The sequence below is a fragment of the Apis mellifera genome, linkage group LG16 (genome assembly GCF_003254395.2).
Source record: "Apis mellifera strain DH4 linkage group LG16, Amel_HAv3.1, whole genome shotgun sequence".
Classification (NCBI taxonomy): domain Eukaryota; kingdom Metazoa; phylum Arthropoda; class Insecta; order Hymenoptera; family Apidae; genus Apis; species Apis mellifera.
Genome location: NC_037653.1, coordinates 1,335,421 through 1,360,513, shown reverse-complemented (window position 1 = coordinate 1,360,513; position 25,093 = coordinate 1,335,421). Strand labels below are relative to the sequence as shown.

General features: G+C 19.9%; 1 protein-coding gene and 1 non-coding gene across 4 annotated transcripts in view; one reads left to right on the top strand and one right to left on the bottom strand.

Moving 5' to 3' along the window:
• LOC100578662 (cadherin EGF LAG seven-pass G-type receptor 1) overlaps nt 1–25,093 on the top strand; it is a 144,663-nt gene that overhangs the window by 107,275 nt on the left and 12,295 nt on the right. For all 3 annotated transcript variants that reach the window (XM_016917093.2, XM_016917092.2, XM_016917094.2), the window contains one exon: nt 22,863–23,122. In XM_016917093.2, the coding sequence (XP_016772582.1) occupies nt 22,863–23,122 (260 nt within the window). The remainder of the gene's footprint in view (nt 1–22,862; nt 23,123–25,093) is intronic.
• On the bottom strand, nt 7,095–7,168 carry TRNAI-AAU. Its single transcript has one exon. It is a non-coding gene; the product is annotated as a tRNA-Ile (tRNA).

Below are 25,093 nucleotides of genomic sequence, written 5' to 3'. Positions count from 1 at the left end.
TCTAATTAAACAATTTTATTTTGCACAAATTTAAAAGTTTAAAAAATTATCGATATTTTATTGATTATTAACGATATATTAAAATCAAATATTGTTAGAGATAAGATATGTAGTAATACAAAAAGATACGATCAATTGTAAGAAAATTATTTAACACTTATTTCTTTCTATGTGAAGTTATCACATATCATATATGTAAGTCTAGTGTTGCAGTTTTATTTTTCTATTTGAATTTGTATTGAAAATATTAATTTTTTTTACTTCAATCTCCTATATAAAAATATTCAATTCTTACGAGTTATTATTTAACGTAATTGTAACGCTCACGCCATCTATTGAGCAACTTTGTACGCAAGTGTAACACTATTACATAGTTTTCTTTTTGTATCTTTACTCTTTGTAACATCGACGCCAGGTGTTGTATATCAGTAAAAAAAAAAATCTTAGTTGTGTGTAAAGAAATCTGTGTCAAAGAACTTTTTATTGATAAAATCCTAACAATTCTAACAAATGTGTTGAAAATAACAATATGTAAGTAAATAATATTAATCAAACTAATTTCAATGTATATTGTATAATAGTAATAACGAATATGCATGTATATAATATGAACTGATAAAAAAATACAAAATATAAGATAATGATACGATAAATTAGATTAAAACTTCAAAAAAATTTCATAATAATTTTATTTTTATCTTTAAAATTGTCTTATTGAAAAATAAAATTTTCAAATTTTTGACTGCAGAATTATATATTTTCTTTCAATATTTTTATATATTTAATTGCTGTTATTTCATCATGAATAATTACTAAATTGATTTTTCTCGAATATTTATATTTTTAATTTTCAAATTCGAAACATTTCGAAGTTACGATCGATCTTTCTAAAATCTTTTCTTATTTTTCTTTATAAATGAATAAGTGTTAATCTATCATCATTTACTATTTCAAATTTAAATTCATTCATCTATATAATTTCTCAAGAATTTAAAGTTTGTTAAACTATTATAGAATTTATGAATCTCAATCGTTCAACAAGATTGTATGTATATATATATATTTCTAACCTATATAATCTAAAATATATATGTGTATAAATTATTTGATAAAAGAATAAAATTATACGTAACAAAATTACTTCAATTATCTAATATTAATATCTAATATTAATTAAATTATCTATAATAAATTCAAATAAATATAAATATATCCTGTGTGACTTTATTAGGATTAAAACGCGGTCTATTTCATTCGCTTCTGTTCGCTTTAATACTATAATATCGATATATCGACTATCGATAACATTCCGATATTATCAATATTTATATTATATTTTTTTTTTTTTTGATAATTTTACCGATAATTACATCTCTACTCCATCCTTTTTGCTTTTTTTTTTTTTTATTTCCTTTCACATTTATTTATTTTCTTTCTCGTTTAATTCATCTCTTTTATCTTTGTTCATAGATGTTATACCATATATTTTATGTTATCTTTCATTCATCGCTATACTGTTTCATATGAAATTAGGGCAAACAGTTAAATTAGCTAAACGATTTAAGTTCTCTATGGGACCATTATTTTATTTTTGACTTAACATTTTGCAATTGCAATTATAATAACGATTCTGTTAAATTTTTTAACAAACTATTGTAAAATTCATCTATTATAAATAAAAATTACACTAATAATAAATTATGATTATTTATTAAATTTATAAATTTCAACATAAAATCAAATTATTATGGTTATAATTTATTATAAAGCATTAAACAAATAATATGCAACTTTGATAAAAACAAATTGTAAAAATGTTTTACACGATATTATCCAATTATAAGTGAATTAATAATAAATTTAGATTAGATAATAAAAGCAATTATATATAAAAGAAAAATAATTTAATTTTAAAATTAATATTATATCCATTATATTTTATTCACTGTAAAATCTTTTACTTAAATTTCTGAAAATATAAATTACATAAATTAATATTTGAAATCTTTTTAATTAAAAAGAGAATATTTTTTTGAAAAAGTTAAAAACTGTATAACATATGAATATTATATATTATATGAATATTATGTATTATAGGTTAAAAATAAACATAAATGTTATTATTTTTTATTAAAAATAACTTCTTAAGAAGATATTAGCTATGACATGATCTTATTATATTTAAAAAGATTTCTAATAATTTTAATTAAATCTCATTTGAAATAAGAATTAGAAATATTTCTATAAAAATAGTTTCCTAATAATAATTTTAAATAATTTGAAATAATATTATTTATTTAAAATATTTTATTTATAATAAAAATTTTTTTAAAAATATTATTTTAAATAATTGTTTTTTTTAATTTTTATAAACATGTAATAAACAGATATTTAAATTACATATTTTTTCATAAGTGAAAAATTGAAATAAATATTTTCTTTTAAGATTTGAAACAGTTACCAAACTTTTAAATTTCTAATTATGAACTGTGAAACTTTTATAAAAAAAGTTCTTACATTATAAGGTTTGATGAAAACAAATAAAAAAATTCTTGAAAATTAAAGTTTAAAACTTCTAATAAACTTCTAATATTAAAAGTAAAAATTTTTCTATTGAAGATGTTTAAAAATAATTCGTTCATCAATATTAAAAAAGTGTAATAGGTAATATAATAAAATATATTAATAATATGTTTTATTTATTAAATAAAATTAAAATCTAATTTGAATTTAAAAACTAAAAAATTTTTTCTAATAAAAAATAAAATTCTATAACTTTTTTTCATAATATTTTTATTATACAAATTCTAAAATTTTCGTTCTATTAAAAATAAAAAAAATTTTTATTGATAATTTTATCATAAAAATTCCACAAGAATAGATATATTCGAATAATTAAGTCCAAGCAGAATATTTTTGAAAACGAAAGAAAATTGTTTATTTTAATCTTTATTTTTTTATTTCTACATGCAATAAAATATTTGAATATTATTTTAACTCGATTAAGTATATAATTATTATTATATTTAAAATTTGTACTCATATTATTAATATTTACTTAAAATTCAATCAACTTAATTATAAATATAAAAGATCATTCTTTAAACAAATATGTTTTTTTTCTATATTTTTCATTTTATTTATTCTTAATGAATAACACTATTCGATAAATTTTAATTTTTTTTTTTCTTTTTTTTTTATATTCTTCAATAGACGATTTTAAATTCAATAGATTTCAATGTAAATTGAATTGTTAAATTCAATAAATTTTATTGTATTGAATACAAATCTACAAAACATTTTTTTCCAGAACTCACAATTTAAAAAATTTGAAAAATTGAAAAAAATTACAATTTTTTAATTTTAAAAGCGTTCTAAAATGAAAGCAAAGCGTTCATTTTAATAGTTATTTAATAATTATTTAATACAATATATAATAGATAAACAACATAATAGTTAATGTAATATAATAGTTATTCAGTTATTTTTAATATGAAATCATTCTATAAATTGTTTTGAAATTAAATTATTAATATCTAAAGATATTTAAATAATGATCAAAATTAAATGTTGGATGAAAGCATAATTATTTTTGTTGACATTTTTCAATTTATTTTAAAAATTAAAAATTCTAAAGAAAAAATTTGCTATTCAATGCAAATTCTGATATGTTATGTAGTAAGGGAGGCGATCACTATTATTGAGTAGTGTCATACTGCCATCGCGTATTTTCAAACTATTTTGCTTTTATATTGATAATAAAAATGATTTTATTGATGTAGTTTTTCGATCCTTTTCTCTGTTTTGTCATATAATATGATTAAATTTTCTTCTAAATCGTTAATTTGAATAAACAGATTAAAATAAATTGAAATACATTGAAGATTATCAGCAAAAATGCTTTTTGGACGTTCTTTTAACTTTTATCATTATTTAAATGTTTTTAGCTATTTATAATTTTACAATTATTTATATCATCTTATTTCAGAGGATTAATAAAATAACAGAAGAAACGTTTATTAATACAATGCTTTAAATGTAGTAAAAATTAATAAAACTAGATTAATATCATTGCAAAAGCATAGAATAATTTCAAAGTTGAAAAATTGTCTTCTCTTTTTAAAATAGATTTTTTTCAAAAATTGTGAATTCTGGAAAAAATATATTTATATTTAGTACATTAGAATCAATAAGAAATGTTTGTTGGTGATTACAAAATCAAATACATGTTGAATAATATAATAATATTTGAAATAATTAATATAAGTTTTGACATGCATAAAAATTATTGTAAATAAATATTTTTGTATATATTTATTACTGTAAATAAATTTTCAAATATTATTTCATATTAACAAAATTATTTTGACAATTATATATTATAATATTTTTTGCATAAAATATATCTAGCACTAATTTCTGCAGAATTTCGCAGAATATCTGAAAAAAATTACAGAGTATCTCAAAAAATACGGGTGACACGAAAAAATATTTTTAGAAAAAATTATAAATTTACAAAAGAAATATATGATGTCGATTTACATTTAAGCTTACGAAGATTTCGTTTAACTTTTAAAATAGACATCTATATTTGTTATTACATATTCTCGTAATTAATGTTTTTAAATACCTATCTAAGTCATATCTATCTCGCATATGTCAATTTCGAAATATAAATTTTGTTTCTTTTATAAATCTATAACTTTTGCAAAAAAATATTTATTTTTTTATATTTTTTTATGTAGAAAAAATGAAATTCTTTTTATATGAACTCTATTTATATTAAAATATTATATAAAAGTTTTTTTCTTTTTTTTATTTATTACATATTTTATTTATTACATATCTGATTTTTTTATATTTTCCACAAAGTTTCATGATTTCTTTTTTTTTTTTTCAAAAGAACAATTGTGGTGAATCATATTTATATATTTCAATGATACTTTATGATTTTCATATATAACCTACAGATATTTTAATATTAGTTTCATCTTTCTGGAATTTTTCATTATTTTATTCTTTCAAAATGACTTACAGTAATATCTCAGATAACAATCGCAGGATCAGCACTATATAGTTATTCGAGAAGGTAAGTATTCTGAGATTTATCAGTATCTTTTTTCCTGATTTCGTTGAATCATAGGAAATAAGAAAGAAAAATATATTTTATGATAAAAGATAACATAAATTAAATTTATAAACTATTAAAATTAAATTAAAATTTTTTCTTATATACATATATATGATATTACATTTTTTTTTTATTATTCATGAGATATCTTTAAAAGATGAATTCTAAAAGTAAAAATAAACACAAAAATATAATAATAATGAGAAGTTAATTTATTAAGATTATTACAAAAAAATTATTGAATATTAACAAGATATATTTTTATCATGCTTATAAATAGAGATAATAAATAATCAAAACAATTTCCAAAAAGATAATTAAATAAATATAATATATTGTTAATAGTCATATGATTATCATATCATCTCAATAGTCAAAATATTAAATTATAATAAGTTAAATGAAATGAAACAGAAATAGAATGAAACGTAAAGCTATTTCATTATTTCATCATTTCGCTTCGTCAAATTTATAATAAATTTTTAATAAATAACTTTTTAACTTTTGTTAACTTATAAAATTGATTTTTTAAAATTAATCTAAAAATATATTAATAATATATTTTATATAAATATTATTCAAAAATTTATATATGTTACAATTGTATAAAAGTATACCAATAAATTAGAGTTTCCATAGAAAATAAATCGTCAATTTTCATCCTGTGATTTGAAGAATGTTTCACATTATTCTTTCCATCTAACTTTTTAGTTTTTCGATCAATCTGAGAAAAAACAAATTTGTATGCTAAATTAATAAAATTTAAACGAAACAATCTATTCAGATAGTTCAATTTCGAAGATTAAAAGAGGATAAAGGGAAAGAAAAAAGTTATATAAAGTATATGTACAAAAAAGTTTGGAAGGACGTGCAAGCGTGGTTTAAAAATTTATCAAGTTTTTCGAATATATCTGAAAACTTTATGCGGAAACATGCATTATTTACGAGCAACCAAGGTGAAACTTATCTTGTTTTATCAACCATATTTGCTTAAAGAATACAAATACATGTCTTCTTCTAGTTTCGAAGAAAGAATTTTAATAGTGGTTGTATCTTTGACATACAAAATTTAATAGGAAACGTATTCTGAATGTTAATGTTAAAGTAAATGTTATTAATTTTTATTTTTCCGTATATTTACTAGTTGAAATTTGAGAATCAAATCTTATTAAATCCAAATTTTTTTAAGAATAATTAATAAAAAAATTTTGTTTGTTAATTATTAATTCTCAATTATCATAATTAACATATAACTTTTTAAATCTTATTTCATACTAAAATTTAAAGAATTTTATTTTTATATCATTTTTTTATAAAAACTTTATTTACAATAATTTGCACAATAAATAAATAATAATATAATAATTTTTTCATTTCAGAAAATGCTTATTGAATAAATTTGTTTCAAAATATATTATATTATTTTTTTCTAGATAAAGAAAAAATTGAATAATAAAAAATTTAATAATAGAAACATATATTTTTTTTTATTTTTATAAAAAAAATGAATTATAATAACATTTAAGAAATATTTCAAAGAATAAAAATATATTTATTATGATTTATAATCATTTAAAAGTTTTTTTTTTGTCAATTTTGATGAAATATATGAAACAATATTTTTTTTTTTTTTTTTTTCATATTATTATCATTTAATTTTTTAAATATTCACAAAAAACTTTTGTTAAACTTACAATTACATTTCATTTCTATATATATAATTTGTTTTGATGATATTTTTTTACAGTTATATAATTTGATATAGTTTCTTTGTGCTATTTTTACATTTAAGATACGTTTAAGATAAAGTTGTATGTTTGTTTATTGATATCTTTTTTTTTTCTTATTTTGTCCCGGTCAACAATGTTGACAACTATCTTGGTAAGGCAATAGCTCAATATTATTGAATCTATTGTAGTTAGTTGGTACTCTCGAGATCAAAATTAGAAGAAAAAAATAAATTTGGCCCATGGGGGGATCGAACCCGCGACCTTCGCGTTATTAGCACGACGCTCTAACCAACTGAGCTAATGGGCCACGCTTCTTTGCGACACCTAGTGTAACTAAAGGAAAGCATAATCATTTTTCATTAATCTTTTATTTATTTATTTTTTTCATTAGATATTATATTACGAGCAATAAATGGTTATTATAAAAATAAAATTTAAATATATCTTTTTAATATTTAAATCTTTGGAGTAAAATCTTAAGAATAACAGAAATTAATAGTTAATTAAAGTATTATATATTGCGTATTAAATATAAGAAAAATTAAATTAATAACTCATGTCTTTTAACATAAAAGCTATATTTATATAATTATATCCATTTATGTATTTATAATATATTAAAATATATTATAACTATCCAATTATTATCCAAACTAGTATAACTATTTCTCAGAATGAAAAAATTTTCATATATAATTAATCACAACTTTTTTATACGTTCAGTTTTAACATCCTTTTAATTTTTGATAATATTTCTTTGAATCTGTTAATATTTTCGAGAAAAATTTTATAATATTCTATCGAATCAAATTTATTTAAAAACTATTTAAAAATTAAATTATATTGAAAAATATGGTTTTAAATAAAAAATAAAAAAAACGAGTATGTCTTTCCAATATTAACATTGAAGAAATTCATAAATACATAAATTTTTTTTTCAAAAAATCAAATAATATTAATTAACCTTTTTTTTTATTTATCAAAATTCAAAATTTTCAGACTGAAATTTCTAAAGTATCAAATATTAAAAACTTACGTTTATATATTTTTTGTAATTTTAAAATTATCAAAATAAAAATATTGCATATACTATTAATTTAATAAATCTTCTAAATATATAAAAATATAATCATCAATCAGTAAGTATAAAGATGAAAAATGATATTGTTAGCATATTTTGGAAGAATTAATGATTCTAGACGTCAAAAAAAACATACAAAGACATTGAGTTGATGTGCCAAAAAATTAAATTATAAGCAATTAAAATTTTTATAAGATGAAATGAAAGAAATAGAAAGGGATAATTCTATCTCTCATTACAATTTTATTTTACCTCATTCGCTTCTTTTTCTCATAAACTTTAATTTATAATTTAATATGATATAAATAAACTAAATCAATCAGCATTTTTATATAACTTTTATGTTTGTTTTGGCATCTAGAATCGACATTCTAAAAGTATTTCACAAACATATTAATATTTTTATATAAAATATGTTTACAACATATAAAAAAATAAAAATGAATAAAATATTTATAAATACATATATTTATAATTGTTTAACGTTTAATTAATTAATTTTTATTCGCTAATAAAGATATGAAATATAATCTTTATTTATATCATAATACTATATCATAAATTAAAATGTTATTCAAATTGTTCATAATTAAAATTTCATAAAAAGTCTACTATTAAAATTTATATAAATGAAATTCATATAAATTTTCTTTTTCTTTTCTTTTAATAATTTTCTTCACATGTATTAATTATTTGCATTAATGATAAATATTAGCAAATATTAAATATTTTATATTAAATATTAAATGTTTAATAAAATTTTAATAATATTATCATAATATTTATATATATTTGAAATATCTCCTGACACATTGATACATCATATCATATCTGATAAATAAAAAATATATCGATTTATTCAAATATTTATATTTTATTCATACATATTCATGTAAATATTTGAATTTTGCAAATATCCACATGCATCCACATGCTCTCATGTTACAATATTCTAATTTCGCACATTATTAATATTGCTCTCAGTTTATGACTAATGGTTGTAAACATATATTTAACCATAAACTAATTATCTATTAAATTAATTATCAATATCATGTTATTAATTAAATAATAAAAATACGAAAAAAAATATAATTTAAATAAATAAAGTATAGAAATAAATTTATTATTTATTACGTTCATTATATGTATAAAAAATTAATATTATAATACAGCTAATCATCCATATGGATTTTTCATCTTATAATATGATTAAGTGAATCAGAAGAACATATGCAATTAATCAAAAAATATACAGATTGAATACTTGTTTGTTTCAAAATAACTCCATATATAATATAATAAATAAAATTACAATAATATTTATGTATGATCAATATCTTCATTGATTTTTAAAAATGGAAAACCTCGAAACAAATTTCAAATATACTGAGATTTGAACAAAATTTGATTTGATTATTTATCTGACTCTTATTATTTATTACACTTATTTCCATTCTTCTATAGTCAGAAGATATAGTCGAGTCAAAATTCACAGATATTATCTGTTCATAGATGTATCGAGAATTCCAATCACAATTCTTTAAAAAAAACAATATTTTATTTTCTTCATCATTAAAAGTAACTCATTGATTTCCACAAAATAATGTCATATTATCTTCACTGGCAAAGGCACGTCACATGTGGCGCTTGGATTCGATGAAAATCTAGTCACATGACGCATAAATTTAATATATACTTCACTTACTGCAGCAGTGGGGATAATGTGACATGTATTTCTCCTCGTGCGAAAATTGTGGCAAGGGAATTGAGTCACTTTTAGAGAATAGCATGTTCTTGATTCTGTGGATGCTAAAATGTATATTATTGTATATTATAGATTTATAATATATTGCAATATATGGACATTGAAAAAATATTGGAAATTTATTATATAAATATATTTTTAAAAATGAAATGTTATACAAAATAAAGTACGTAAAGAACGATTATGATTCTTTAAACTATGTAGAATGGAAAACCAACTGAATATTATTAAATGAATATCTAAATAATGAAATGCATATACCATATATTTCTATTATTATATTTAACAAAAAATATATACTTACATTATAAAATTTATATTATAATTATACTTCCTTCAAAAAAAAAACATATTAATGTCTGCAATAGTTTCGAAGAAAATATTTTGCGTTTATATATCTCATTCTATACTTTAATTGATTAAAAATTATCTTTATATAATCTTTATAATTATGACTATGAAAAAAAGAAAAATTTAGGTATTATTTAACAGATTATTTATTTATCATAAAATATCCAAAAAAGTTTTTAAAAAATTGAGAAACACTGGTTTAAGCCATAAAAGCGGATATTACGATGACTTCTTTTTAACCTAACCTAACCTAACCTAACTTTTATTATTACTAATTATTATTTTATTATATTAGAATGATAGAAATGGTATACTATGTACAATTATGTATGTTTATTTCCTTTTATCTATTACACAGTAACACTTCGATAAACATTAAAAAATTTTTTCAAAGTTAACATTGCATTCTCTCATTTTGATTTGAATATATTGATTTTTTTGGAAATATCTTTAAATTATTAACTTTTCTTATAGATGTTATTAAATTTATTCGTGGAACAATTCGAAGAAGTAAGTTTAGAAGCAAAAACAAATATAAAAGTTAGTGTATAAAAATATTAGTGAGTTATGAGTAATTTTAACTTGCGTTATATGAAGTAAGACGAAAATAGAATGTAATTATGGAGACATAATGGAGACAGAGCGTTTTCTATTTCCATCTTACTTCGAACGGAAATTCAATTCCTTAATAAGCAAACTTGATCGATATTTTTGTATACCAACTTTTGTATTTGTTTTGATTTCTGTCTTGTCTTGAATCAACTCTTCAAAGATATTTTATGAAAAATAAATACATCTTTAAAAAGAAATTTTTCTTATTTAATTCTGACTTCAATAACAGAAAAAAATTATTCAGAGTATTTTTAGTTGACAATATATTTTAAAATGTATAGAATGTATATAAAAGGCACAAAATATCTAAAATAGACATAACATGCACTATGATATTTAAAGAACAAAACAAATCTATATTTAGGGTCCATTTTTTTTAATATTTTCATAAAAATTTAATTTTGTATAAAAACTTATAAATAAATAATCTATTTATAACTTAATAAATAAATCTAATTTTTATTTTTATTTTTTTATTTTTATCTATAGAATCCAAGAATCCTTCCAAAAAATATATTCTACTCCATAATAAAAGCAATTTATTTTAACTATATTCCAAAACTTTATAAACATATATCTTCCCAAAAATATTATTATTATAGAATATTATTATTATAAATGAATTATTCAATCATGAATCAAAAATATAATGATCTCATGGATAATGATTACTAGATTAATCATGACCTTAATCACCACAATTAATTATCATGATCATAATTGACCATAATAAATGAATCATGATTGATAGCATGATTTTGCATAATCTTCAATCATTAATCAGATTATATTTTATTTAAGTGAAATTTATACGAATAATAGATCTTTATATTTGTTTATCATATATCAAGATAAATGAATGAAGACAAATGACAAATGACAATCAAGGATATTAACACAATGATCGTTTACGTGATCGTTTACGTGATAAACTGTTGGACGTTCTAGTCACGACCTACAACGCTAATAGGATTTGAACCCCGTTATTTGTTGAAATTGTGGATGCATCGTGACCAAACTTTTAATGTTAACAAAGTCCTCGTCTGCATTATCTAATTATAATTTGATTTAAATTTACCAGGCAATCAACAAGCATTGAATATTCGTACAAATATATAAAAATTATTTTAAGGATTGAAAATATTATACATACAGTGAAGAATATAAATTTGTTTATATTCTATCTTACAAATTAGCTAAAATAAAAATTTTGATATTTAAAAAAAATTTAATGTATGTAAAGCTCGATATAAAAGAACATATAAAAGAATACAATTATATACAAACATTATAAAAGAACACAATTAGAAATATAAGTCATTAAAAAAAAAATATTTACTTTTTATATTGATTCAGAATTGTATATACATATATATCAATGATTAAGATTTTATATGAAAATATGAATTTTAGAAAAAATTATTATTTTTATTTATTTCTAATTATGTAAACAATTAATAAATTTTGTATCAAATGATATTTGTAATCAAAAGAAATAATTTTTTCATAGAAATTTTATTTCTATTTCTTTTAATTCGTGGGTAACATAAAATTGAAAAATATAATTTCATCCACTGATAGTGAATTTGGATAGCAAAAAAAATTGCATAATAAATATACATACATTTATAATATATATATTTTACATAATTCTCAAATTAATTTTTTAATTTTATTCGTAATAAATTTTTGATATCATTAAATTCTATTTGCTTTTTAGGGAAGTTATTTAAATTATATAATATTTATTAAATAATATTATATATAATATGTTTTAATTAAAAATATGAATACATTATACAAAGATAAATCTGAAATTGACGTGAAAAAAATGAAATAGGAGACATTGGTTCGAAATATATAAAAGAAAAGTGCAATCAAAATCAGATGTAATCAAACACTATTGAAAACTCGATAAAAGTCAATCTCTTTGGAAATGAAAAAAAATGAAAAAGAAATTCCTTTGTTACTACATTTATGCAGCTGGAATTAATGATCCAACTTTTTAATTCTTTTCTTCTATTTTTCTCTTATATTTCAATTTCTACTTATTCGGTGACGATAATTATTCAACAAATTGAAAGAAAAACAGATGAATAATAAAGAAAAAGTTTCTTTCCTTTGAAGAAAGAAATTTGATATTTTATATTATAACATAACAAAATATCTTTGTAAAAAAATAATATTTATCCATTAACAACGATTATTATTATATTCAAAATTATTCATTTTCATATTCAAAAATTAAAATATCGTTTTGTAGAAAAATATAATAATAATTCGAATATTTAAAAAATAATAAAAATAGGAATAAACAAATAATTAACGAAATATAAATAAATAGATAAATAAATATATAAGTGTATTGTGTATTAGGATTGCATTATTGATCATTATGGTGTTAAATGAAATGAGACAAACATGGTAGAAAAAAATGATAGTATAAAATAAATTAATAAAAATCAATGATCTCAATAATTTATTTTCTCATTTAAATTATTGATAAAAATTTAAATAAGACTAAAAAAGACTAAGACTTAAGCGAAAAAAATATTTATTTCAAAATATAATAATTTGCATGTAAAACGTGGTCGTTTGTTCAAGATAAATGCAATTACTTGCAATCGCTCTTTCTTTCACTACTTTTGATTGATTTGAATTTCAAATTGACATTTCCACAATTGTAATGTAAACTGTGATGGAAAATTGTATTGAAACTATAGAAGTCTTTGAAGTTTCCAATAACAAACGTTTTAATATAGGAATTAATATAAATAAGTTTTTTTCATTTTTAAAAAAAATTATACTATAAATAACAGAAAATTTCATATAAGAGAATATTTCTCTAAAATTTTTATAGAAAAAAATTTTATTATTTAGAACTTTTTTTAAAAAAATATTTTTATAGAAATATTTTATATTCTGCATAATGAAAATTTCTTGGAAAAAAATTATCTTATAAAAGTTTATTGGTTAAAAATATTTCTTAGAAGATAATTTAAAAAACTAAATTATTAGATATTAATTTATAAATATAAATATTATTAATATATTTATATAGAATATAAGATATGATAATTTTCATGATAAGATTGTAAAACTTATATATATATATATAGTGGATATCCAGTTAACTGTAACATTTTTTACTTGCTTAACTGTCTAGAAATTATTCGCATTCCTGGAACTATAACTCTATATTCTAAAGTAATGTATTCTAAAATAAAATAAAACACAAACATTTTTTCTATCTCATTTATAAGAAATGTTTTTCTCTTTTATTTTCTACAAGATGTTAAAACAAACGAAATCAATTATAAAAATCAATTATTTTCAAAAATCTAGAATTTACCTTCTCAAATAACTTTCAATTTTAATCTTGGGATAATTAATCAAGTATTAATTTATTTAATATATATCATAACGATGAAGAATCTTTTTAAAATTGATAAACAAAACATAAAAAATTAATAGATACATTTTTATTTTTATTATTATATTTTTTTTTCAATTCGATTGCTTATTTTTATCTATTATTATTTTTTCAACAGAATTTATAATATGACAATTTCATTTTAAAGAAGTTCCACGGTGTGAAAGAATCTGTGAAAAAATTCCACAACTTATCTTGTATCCTGATCAAGTATCTATATTTATTTGAAATGTAAAATTCACAGTGTCGATTCAGAATCGATCCAGGTTTTTAATATTTAGTCAATGTCAGTATCATGGATAATCCTAAGCTTGGATTGACTAGTATTGAAAGATTCGAGTTCTTCCAGCTTTGCGCTATTCTATTTCCCTTTCATTCGATACTTCAAAAGGATTTACTTTTTCGAAAAAGCCTTTCATTTCACTGTTGCATCTTTAAGCCATATTCAAAGTGATATATCTGAAAATACTTTCTCTCTTTTTCTCCCTTCTCTCCTCCCCCTTTTCTCTCTTTGTATTGCATAGCTTATGATTTTATAACGTAGATTTATTGATACATATTATTATAAAAAATAAATCATATGAAAATTTTTGTAAAAAAATAATTGTAGTACAATCAATGTATCGTGAAAATTTTTTTTATTTTTATTTTTATTTTATTATATTGGGAAAGTCCTATTATAGACAATATATAAATCAAAAAACATATAATATGTTTAAATTGATTCTAACATATTTTATCATTTTTATTAGAAGACTATATTTTCATTTTTGCAAGACTAGAAATTAATTAAAAAATTTATTTTTTAAATCATTTACTTTCACAATATATGTTAAATCCAGTTCAATTGTTGATTTCTTTTTTGTCTCTATTTTTTTTTTCATATTTAATATTATTATTTAGCTATATTTTAAATAGAAAATTAGAAGAATTAAAATTACAAATTAAATTTTAAGAACAAGATAATTATTTAAAATCTTAGTTTCTTTATCAATGACTTTGAAATAAATTAAGATTCATTATTCATTTTGAATAATTTTATTCTTTATATATTAGTCTCTAATTTTAATTTTTAAATATTCACAAAAAATTTTGTTAAATTTAGATTATGAATACATTTCATTTTGAAATGTTTAAGTAAAAATAAAAGTAATTATATTCCTATTTAATTTGATAAAATAATTTTCTTTTTTTTTGTTATTTCCTCTTTCGTATTTGCAATTGAAGAATATAAATCTAATTAATTTTTTAAAAAAAAATAAAAAAGAAAAATGGATGGATTATAGATTAAGTTTTTAATTAATTAGATTTAATAATGTAATTAAAAACTTTACCGATTTATAATAATTATTATATACATTTAGAAGTATTTATAATTTCATTATGATTAAATTTCTTAACTTTTTAACAACTTCAATATTTTTACTATCTTTTTTTACTACTTTAAAAAATTAAATTAATATTAAACTTCTAAATAATTACCAAAATAAAACTAAGAAAATATATTACCATTATTATTTTTTTTCTCTATTCTATTTATATAAAATGAATTTTTTTATTTATATTTAATTTAAATTTATAAACATATATGAACTTCATTCTATAATAATAACACTGAATACACAAAATTGTGGCAATATTGTTGTAAGACTAAACTTAAAACAGTCAACATATACAGAAAATAGAGTTATGATTATCGATTATCACTATGTTATCAAATTTTTTATTGATAGATTTTAATATTTCGATAATATTGTTAAAATATAATTAATGAAATGATTAGTAACTTCGTATTTTTTCTTTATTAAAGCTCTTAAAAAATATTATCTAATGATATTAATAATAATATTTGTATATATCCAAGTAAAAATGAATAGACTTTATTAAAAAATAATATCGTAATCACGATATTTTAATCATATCTAAAATACAATAAAATATCTTTATCTACAGATAATTATTAATAATTTCTCTAATAATAATTTTAAGTAAGAAAAAATAGAAATTTCAGTTACTTTTATCGTACAAGTAAAACCAGAAAATATTATTTAAAAAAGAAAAATATACACTATAACAATCATAATACAATAATACCTAATTTAATTAATGATAAATCATCCAAATACAATCCCAATACCAATAACGAAAACGATTAAAGATTCAATATTTCTACAATTAAATTAATCATGATGAATTATCAAATTAATATTGACGCTAATAAATGGACCTCGATATTGTTGACCAGCACATCTGCGTTAAATATAATATAGTTTCGTATTTCGAAATTAATTTGTCGGTGAATAATGATAAACGATTGGAATGTTCGTTATTCGAAGGAGAACGATGGTCAAACGAGAAGTAAATATAAATATGCAATTTATCGGCACGTGTAATTGCAGAATCAGAACGTTTATCGATAAAATTTTCATTTACAATTAGAGGGAGAGAGCATTGTGCACTAGGCATCCATGCAATAGGGTCAAAAATACACGACTGAAAAAATTTAATGAATCCATTTAAATCCGATTTTCGCGGCGAATTTGCGCGATCCAAACGCAATCGCATCGAAAATATGGCTTCCGCATAAAATGCTAATTACTTAATTAACGCGTATTTTTCGAATAAATACCGTCAAATCGATGACATTATTGTTTTGCGTTTGACCTTTATTATTCTTTTTAATTATTAATAATTAATTTCCAGTGACCTACATCGAGTCATGTTTTCATTATTATTATTATTATTATTATGTCAATTATTATTAAATTTATCATTTTTATTATTAATTTGAAATTATATAGAGTGTCGCATTTTTATTTAGAAAGAATTAAATAAAATATCGTTATCTATTATGATCGATATAAATATCGATAACAATGTATTATTAATAATTCGACATAATATTGTTAGATATTAAAAATGAATAATTAAAATTTTAATTTTTTCTCATTCAAAGTTATAAGATATTACAAATTAATGATTATCTATAGATTAATATTTGAATATTGAATTTTTAATTCTTTTAAAATATCAATAATATGTATAGAAATGATTATAAAAAACTACAATATACTTTTTCAATAAAGTTTATTTATTTTTAATGCAACTTGTTACAGATACAACATTTTTATATATTTTAATAAATTTGAATAATAAAAAGTTATTATGAAAAAATATTTTAATTTTACAGAATTCATCGAATCAAAAATTACCAATGAAATGATATATCGATAATCGATATTCACAATGAAATATCTAGGAAACTAAGCTTTATTGAAAAAGTTTTTATAAAGAAATGTTTTAATCAGAAGTTGTAGAATTCAGTAGATATTGATATTGAATCAAGATTAATCTGCATCACATTTAATCTGATTTTTTAAATAAAAATTTTTATTTTTTTATATAATGAAATAAAATATAAATAAATAATAGAGAAAAATTTATTTAAATTTCAATTAAATTAATTTCAATAAATATCTAAAGACTATATGAAGAATTAAAATTGATATTACAACCTAACCTCTAAAGATTAAACACACATATAATATTTCATAAGATCGTATTATATATAGCAATGAACAATTCTCGAAGGCAAGAAGCATAGCCCACATCGTAACTTCGTCGGAATAATATATGTCCGAGATGGGACAACTGTTCTTCGAAACCGTTTATGCGATATTGCGCGAACATCTCTCTGATATTGACACTCGATATCCGCTTGGCTACAAACTTTACATGGTAACATAACCTACTAAGCGCAATATCCAATTTATTCAACGCCCGTACCGGTCAACAATATATACCGTCAACGATATTCCCCTTTGACATTTCCTTCACCATTTCTCCTTATCATTCCACTCATTTATTCATCACCGAATCTCTCACGGAAATGTATAAGAGTAAAGGTTAGATTAAGTAAGGTTATAGAATTACGAAGCAGTGGGTAACAACGATATCTCAGAGATATCCGAACACAAACTGTGAATAATGGTATTCGAATAACGATGGTGGTTTCGGAAACGTAACTAGTTTAATCGAAGACGGATGAACGTTTGTTTCCTTCTATTATATAGTATACTTGTTCAAGGCTTTGTGCAATCGATCGATACCAATTAGTGAAATAAAAATGATCAAAGAGTGATATTACGATTTCTAAAATTGGAAAATATCTTTGACAAATGTTTTACGAAATAACATAATTTTGACAAATACTTTAGAATATAGGATCACGTTTATATTTTTGGAAATCTTATGATAAAAGAATAAATTTGTTTTAGTAAAATTCAAATTCATAGATATTTTTTCTAACTCTTTATAATATTATATTGTACTTACAAAAGAAAAATCTAATAATTGCGAATAATTGAAATAAAACGAAGGCATATCGCAAATTAATAAAAAGATAAACTCGTAGATTAACCATCCTTCTTTTAATATTTAATGAATTTTAAATATATTGTAAAAATAAATATTTGAAAGAAAATATCGAATTCTCTTAATTTCAGAGATATTTGTAAAAAATTACTACTACATTGAAATTCGTTATACGTTCATGTAAGTACATCAGTATGCGATCGACGTTTATCTATTGTTTTCGTGAATACATCGCTAGTGTTCGAAATGTTTGACGAGAGAACCAATCAAAAAGTACTTTCTCATCGATTTTGATTGGTTGAAATATCTCAATCCCAATTTATAACAAATTTGGGCATTTAGTGAATCGTTCGAATATAAAATAAAAAATATAATATTTAAATATAAAATATATAAAATATGAAACTATAAAATATAAATATAAAATAATTTTTGAGTGATCTAAATTATAATGATATTGTTAATAAAGCTATAACAATAGATAAATATGATTTTGATATATTATAATATATTATTATTATAATTAATCATTTTAATTTTGTCAAAATATTATATATTATCTTTAGAATTTATATATTATGAAAAATCTGATTTTATTGAAAAATTTTGTCTACATAGAGGTTATAATGAGTTGCACATAGGAAAAATTTTTTTTAATGGATAATATCTTTGAGTATGTAAAATCAATCTTTAAATTTTTATCATTTTTTTCATGTTTTGCATATTATTTTAATTGAGAATATTTTTTTATAATAGAACATTAAAACTTGAATATTTTATAGTTTAATATTTTATTTTATCTTGTACAAAGCTATTAAAAAAGTTATAAAACAAAAATAGTAGTGAAATTTTAAAAATTGATTTCATTGAAAATAATATTCCATTAATAAAAAAATTATTTTATATATAATATTCTATATATAATCCATTATATCCAATACGTTTCATATAAAATAGAATAATTATTTTGATAAATTTATTAATTAAATTTATTAATTAAATTACATGAATATACTTATTGATTGTACACATATATAATATATAATTACATATATAATTTAAATTATATCACTAATATATCTCCTTAATTATCTCATTTATATTTAATTATCTTATTATTATTATAATACTATATTATTATAATTATAATACTAATATTATTATAATACTTAATCATCTCATTATTATTTATTCGAATATTCCAAAACTTATTTCTATTTGGACATCTCAAAACGCCACATATTTGGAAAATATTGTTCTATTCGAATCTCACGATAGATTATAATAATGCTCATTTAATGTCCGCAGATGCAAATCGAATTCAATTGAAAGAATAAAAATATAAGCATGAATGAGATATTCAATAAATAATCAATAAAATATTAATAAAATTCACATATGAACGATAATTCATAAATAAGTAAAGAAAAAAAAAATAAATGTAAACAAATAAGATCGATTCTTGGCATACATGAATTCAAACAACTATAAGCCATACAACTGATGACTGTGACTCCTCTCTCTATTCATTAGACTCTCTCACTACATTTTTGTGGAATGGGATAAAAAGTAAAATTCTATAGTACATTTAACATATCAAATATCAATAAACGAAACTCATGATTAGTGCACATAAGAGAGGCAACTATTGACTATTAAAGAAGTTGGCATTAAAGAATGAATTCGTGAAAGACATCATTATCATTATAGTTTATATTTTTGTCTGCTTATTTTCTTTATTTATTTATTTATATTTCTATTTGTTGTATTACTTTTGTTATTGTATATTTATATTTAATTTTATATTTATAATATAAATTATATTTACTATACATATTTATAATGTAAATTAATGTGCTACAAAAACTGCCAATATGTCAAAAATAAGAAATACATAATCTATATAATTTTCTTCTTTTCTAATTCTTTTTCTTTTTTTATTGTTCTTCTTTTTCAAAATTTTATCTAATAATATTATATATATTTGTTGAAATTTTTATTTAGTAATTAGGTATGAACGATTCAATTTATTATATTTTTACTTTCTTTCCCGGTTTCATTTTTTCTTGTTTATTTTTTTTTTTTAAACATATAAAAAGAATGAACACGCCATTATCTTTCCATGTGCAACTGATGGTTCGATTTCTTGAACGAATAATATATATTATTATGTATTCGCAGTCACATAAATACAGTAAATATGCAATAATTAATAATGAGGCAATCAGCTCGTTGATCATGAAAATCGTAAAGTGACGATTCTTGATCACGAAGTGAAGATAATATTATAAATCTATTATAAGCTAAAATTTAATTCGATATTTTTGAAGATTGCAAAGTTTAATGGCAATAACGATGGATTCTTAAATGTATAAAAAGCTAGAAAATATATATATAAATATATATTTTCTTATATATATAAAGCGGATATCACTTAGTTTTATTCACGAAAATGGCAAACATTATGACGAAAATTCTTCAAATAAAAATAACGAACGCTGATTCGTTTTTTCTCTTTTTTGAGGGCGCCACAATAACAAAGGATCACGAGAAATTGGTCGTTAAAGCGAGAAAAATCCCTCGAGAGAAAAGATACGTCAAATGAAGAGACTCATTCTGGGAATGTCCCTACGGCACGTATGTCTTACGTGGAAATATTGGTCGATTTTTTTTTTGGCAACTGATTCTCCAGCTGAGCCTTAAGTCGTCATCTTGACAATTTATGCGATCATATCGCAACTCACGAGTTGACTACTAAACAAATCGGATCCTCCTTGGATCGCTCTCTCTCTCTCTCTCTCTCTCTCTCTCTCTCTCTCTCTCTCTCTCTCTCTCTCTCTCTCTCTCTATCGACAAATTGAGAAATTAAATTTAGAATTTTTTTTTCGTTATTAATCAGTTTATTAATATATTAATATATATTAATTTTTCGCTTTTAATCAGTTTTTAAAATTACGTGAATATATAATTAGTATTGGAAGTTAATTTTGATTAATTGAAATATTGGGAAAAAGTGAATAATATTGTTTATTACAAATTTTACATTCGATTTTTTATCATATAAATACTTTTTTTATAAATTATTTCTTTTTTTTTTGCCCATTATTTTATACACACTAACTACATTGATTCATTTGTTCATTCAATATAAACAAATAAAATGTAAATTGATATAAATATATTTTATACATAGGATATCATATAATTAATATGATCGATCAGAATTTTAAAATTAATTATAAAAATATGTTTAAAAAAAAAAATAAAATTTTTCCATTTAAAATTTCGAGTAAATCAGTTTATCGATTGCAAATGAAATTGATTTATTCTTGATTGCATATGAATGAATTATTGTTAATAAACTATTTAAAATTTTTTTGAAAAAAAATGAAAACGAATATCACAACATATTTTTGTGAAAATTATAAATTACTTTTGTCATATAATTGTTAAATTTTCAAGTTCAATTTTCTTAGAAATTGATTTTAAAATATAATTATTTTTATTGTTTATTTTTATAGATATATAGAATATTTTCCTATCAGTAGTATATTTCAATATAATTAGACAATTTCATTTGTATTTGAAAATTTTGCAAATTGGATTTATTCGAAAACGAAACTTCAATCAAAAAAATTTTATTTTTTTTTTTTTAATTTATTTTTATATATAAAAATCTTTTACACTAATCTTTATCATCAATTACACGTTGATCTTATATATTTTTGTTTTTATGAATATATGTTTATTTGCTACTATAAATATTATATTTTTAAAACTTTTTATATAGAAAATTTAAAAATTATTAAATTAATAATATTACGTAATACCTACATTTTTTAGTTTTTTTAAATTATGAAATATAAGTATAAATTTTTATTTTAGGAATTTCAATTTAGAATATATATCTTGAATTCTCTTTAAAAAAGATAAAAATTATATTAATTCCACAGTTCAAAATAATTATTAAATTTTTTCATAAATTCTATTTATAATATAAATCATAGAATTTTTTTAAAAAAATTGTCGCATTATAAATCCCCATGAAAATAAAAAAATAAAAAAAATTCTTGAAAATAAATAAATATTTTACTTTAAATAGAATGTATTAAATATAAAAAAAAAGTTTTTTTTTATTGCGAAACAGATATTTTGTTTATCAATATTAAAAAAACTTCCAAAATCCAAAGAAACTTTTTTATTTCGATATATGCAATATATCTTGAATATAATAAAAAATATAAAACTGCTCTCTTATTATTATATATAATACAAATCTTCCAATCTATAAAAAAATTTTCTTTACAATTTAAAAAAAATTTGAAATAAGTCGTAAAACGCGAAGAAAAAGAGAAATGTGAGATCTCGAAATGTGTTCGTAGGATTCGGAGCTATGCATTTCCCTGGGGTTGAGTTTGCAGTATCTTCGAATGACGGTGGTTTGTTGGCTGGCTGCGATGTGTCATCATCTTTACGCCACGGTCGCATCGATTCCACGGCGTGACGATCCACCGACTTACCTCAAGTACAGCATCTTCGCCTGGGGTGCACCATTTCTCAATCTCGCCGTTGCCATTTTTCTACAGATTCGCGAGGCGAGCAATATTTGGAACATTGTGGATCTCACGCCTTTTAATTGCTGGTAAATTTTATTCTTTTATTTTCTTTTGCTTTTTTTGAATGAATTTTGTTTTATCATATTGCAAAAATTTTCCCTCCTTTTATTTACAACAATCCTTATTAATTTTCGTTTTTTTTTTCAGATAAATAGAGAAGTATTTGAAAATATACGATTAATTTGAATTTTTATGGAATGTTCATTGTATTTTATGATATAATATATAAATATTGTAAATAATAAATATAATTTTAATTAAATCTTGAGATTATGTTCAATTAATTTAAATTTTCTTTAACAGAATATTCAGTATATAGTAATATATAAATATTATAATATACAAATATTAAATGTGATTATATTGCAGAAAAAGAATTGTTTTTTATTATAAATTCATCAATATTTGTATTGACAAAAAATTTTTCAGAAAATCAACGGAAATATACGGAAATTTATTAAAAATAATTGATTATTAAATGCTGAGTTTTTGAAATGCTGTTATAAATGTCAAATATATAAATATATTAAAATAATCTGATAAAATAAAAGGTATATAGTAATTTAAACTTTCATTCTGTACATTATGAAAGAGAACACAATGAAAAAAATAAAATTATTATAAAAAAAAAATCAGTTTGACTATTAAAAATTCTGGAAAAATTTTTTACTGTAAAATAAATATAAATATATATAAAGAAATAAATATTTTTTGTTTATATTTTTATTATTAACATTGAAATTATTAACAAAAATTTTTTTTTCTATTTTCTTGTTAATTAATTTTTAAAGAAACAAAGTTTAAATTATTTTTTTTTGTATTTACTTTATTATTATTTACTTCAAACCTATCTAATATTCTTATGCATTTCATATTTATATTATAGCATTTTATATATATAATTTTGAAAAAATACTATCATATTGACATATTTTTGATCGATATTTAATATATTAATTTCATTTTTGATAGATTATGATATTTATTTTAAATTATTTTTAATTTCCTATTTTTTATTTTTTAATGATAAAAATGATTTTTAAATTATGAATGTTTTAACATGTATATATAAATATATATATATATATGTAATAGTATGAATAAATATTTCATTCTATAATGGATTCGAAACATGCTTGCAAATAAAATGATACATTCTGTATATATATATATATATATATATATATATATATATATATGTATATAGACTTATGTAAAGATCTCACAAATTGATTGAAAAAATTTAACTGATATAATTTTTAAAATGATTTTAAATATTTTTTTCCTATAATAATTTTCTTTATGATTTTCTTGATAAATTATGAAAAACACTAATCATAAAGCGCATAGATTTGCAACAGTAGTTTGGTTATGTACCATCAACGAGTAATCACATTGAAGCAATATATATCAAAGCAAGTATGCAAAATAATTATTGGACAATCGTTATATCGAATTATATCTTATTTACGAATAATGATTAAATAATTAGCTTTTATTTTGTTTAAAAAAAATCGAATTTATTTGTCATTCAAAGCAAATAATTATACAAAATAAAAATATACTAAAAAAACGAATTAGAAAATTTTTCTAACAGATAAATTATATATATTTGAAATAAAAAAATAAACAATAAGTTAAGTCTATATTGAATTAAAAATAATTTAATTAATTTTAAATAATTAAATTAAATTTATTTAATTGAAAATTCAACTCGAACTAAATATATCACTTAAAATATAACTGTATTCCATCACTGGATCAATATTGTTAATGGACGAATTAATTTATGATAAATTAGCACAAATCTGATTACAAATAATTCATCATCAAAAAATAACAGGAAAACTATATATCATCGCGTGCTTATCGTTCACTTCACTGTACAATCACTAATAACACTCATCACTAATCCAATAATAGGATTCAGTTAAAAGAACTGAATTTATATTTCTCCAATTATTTCCATGATAGATTGATAGCTCAAGAAGGATTAA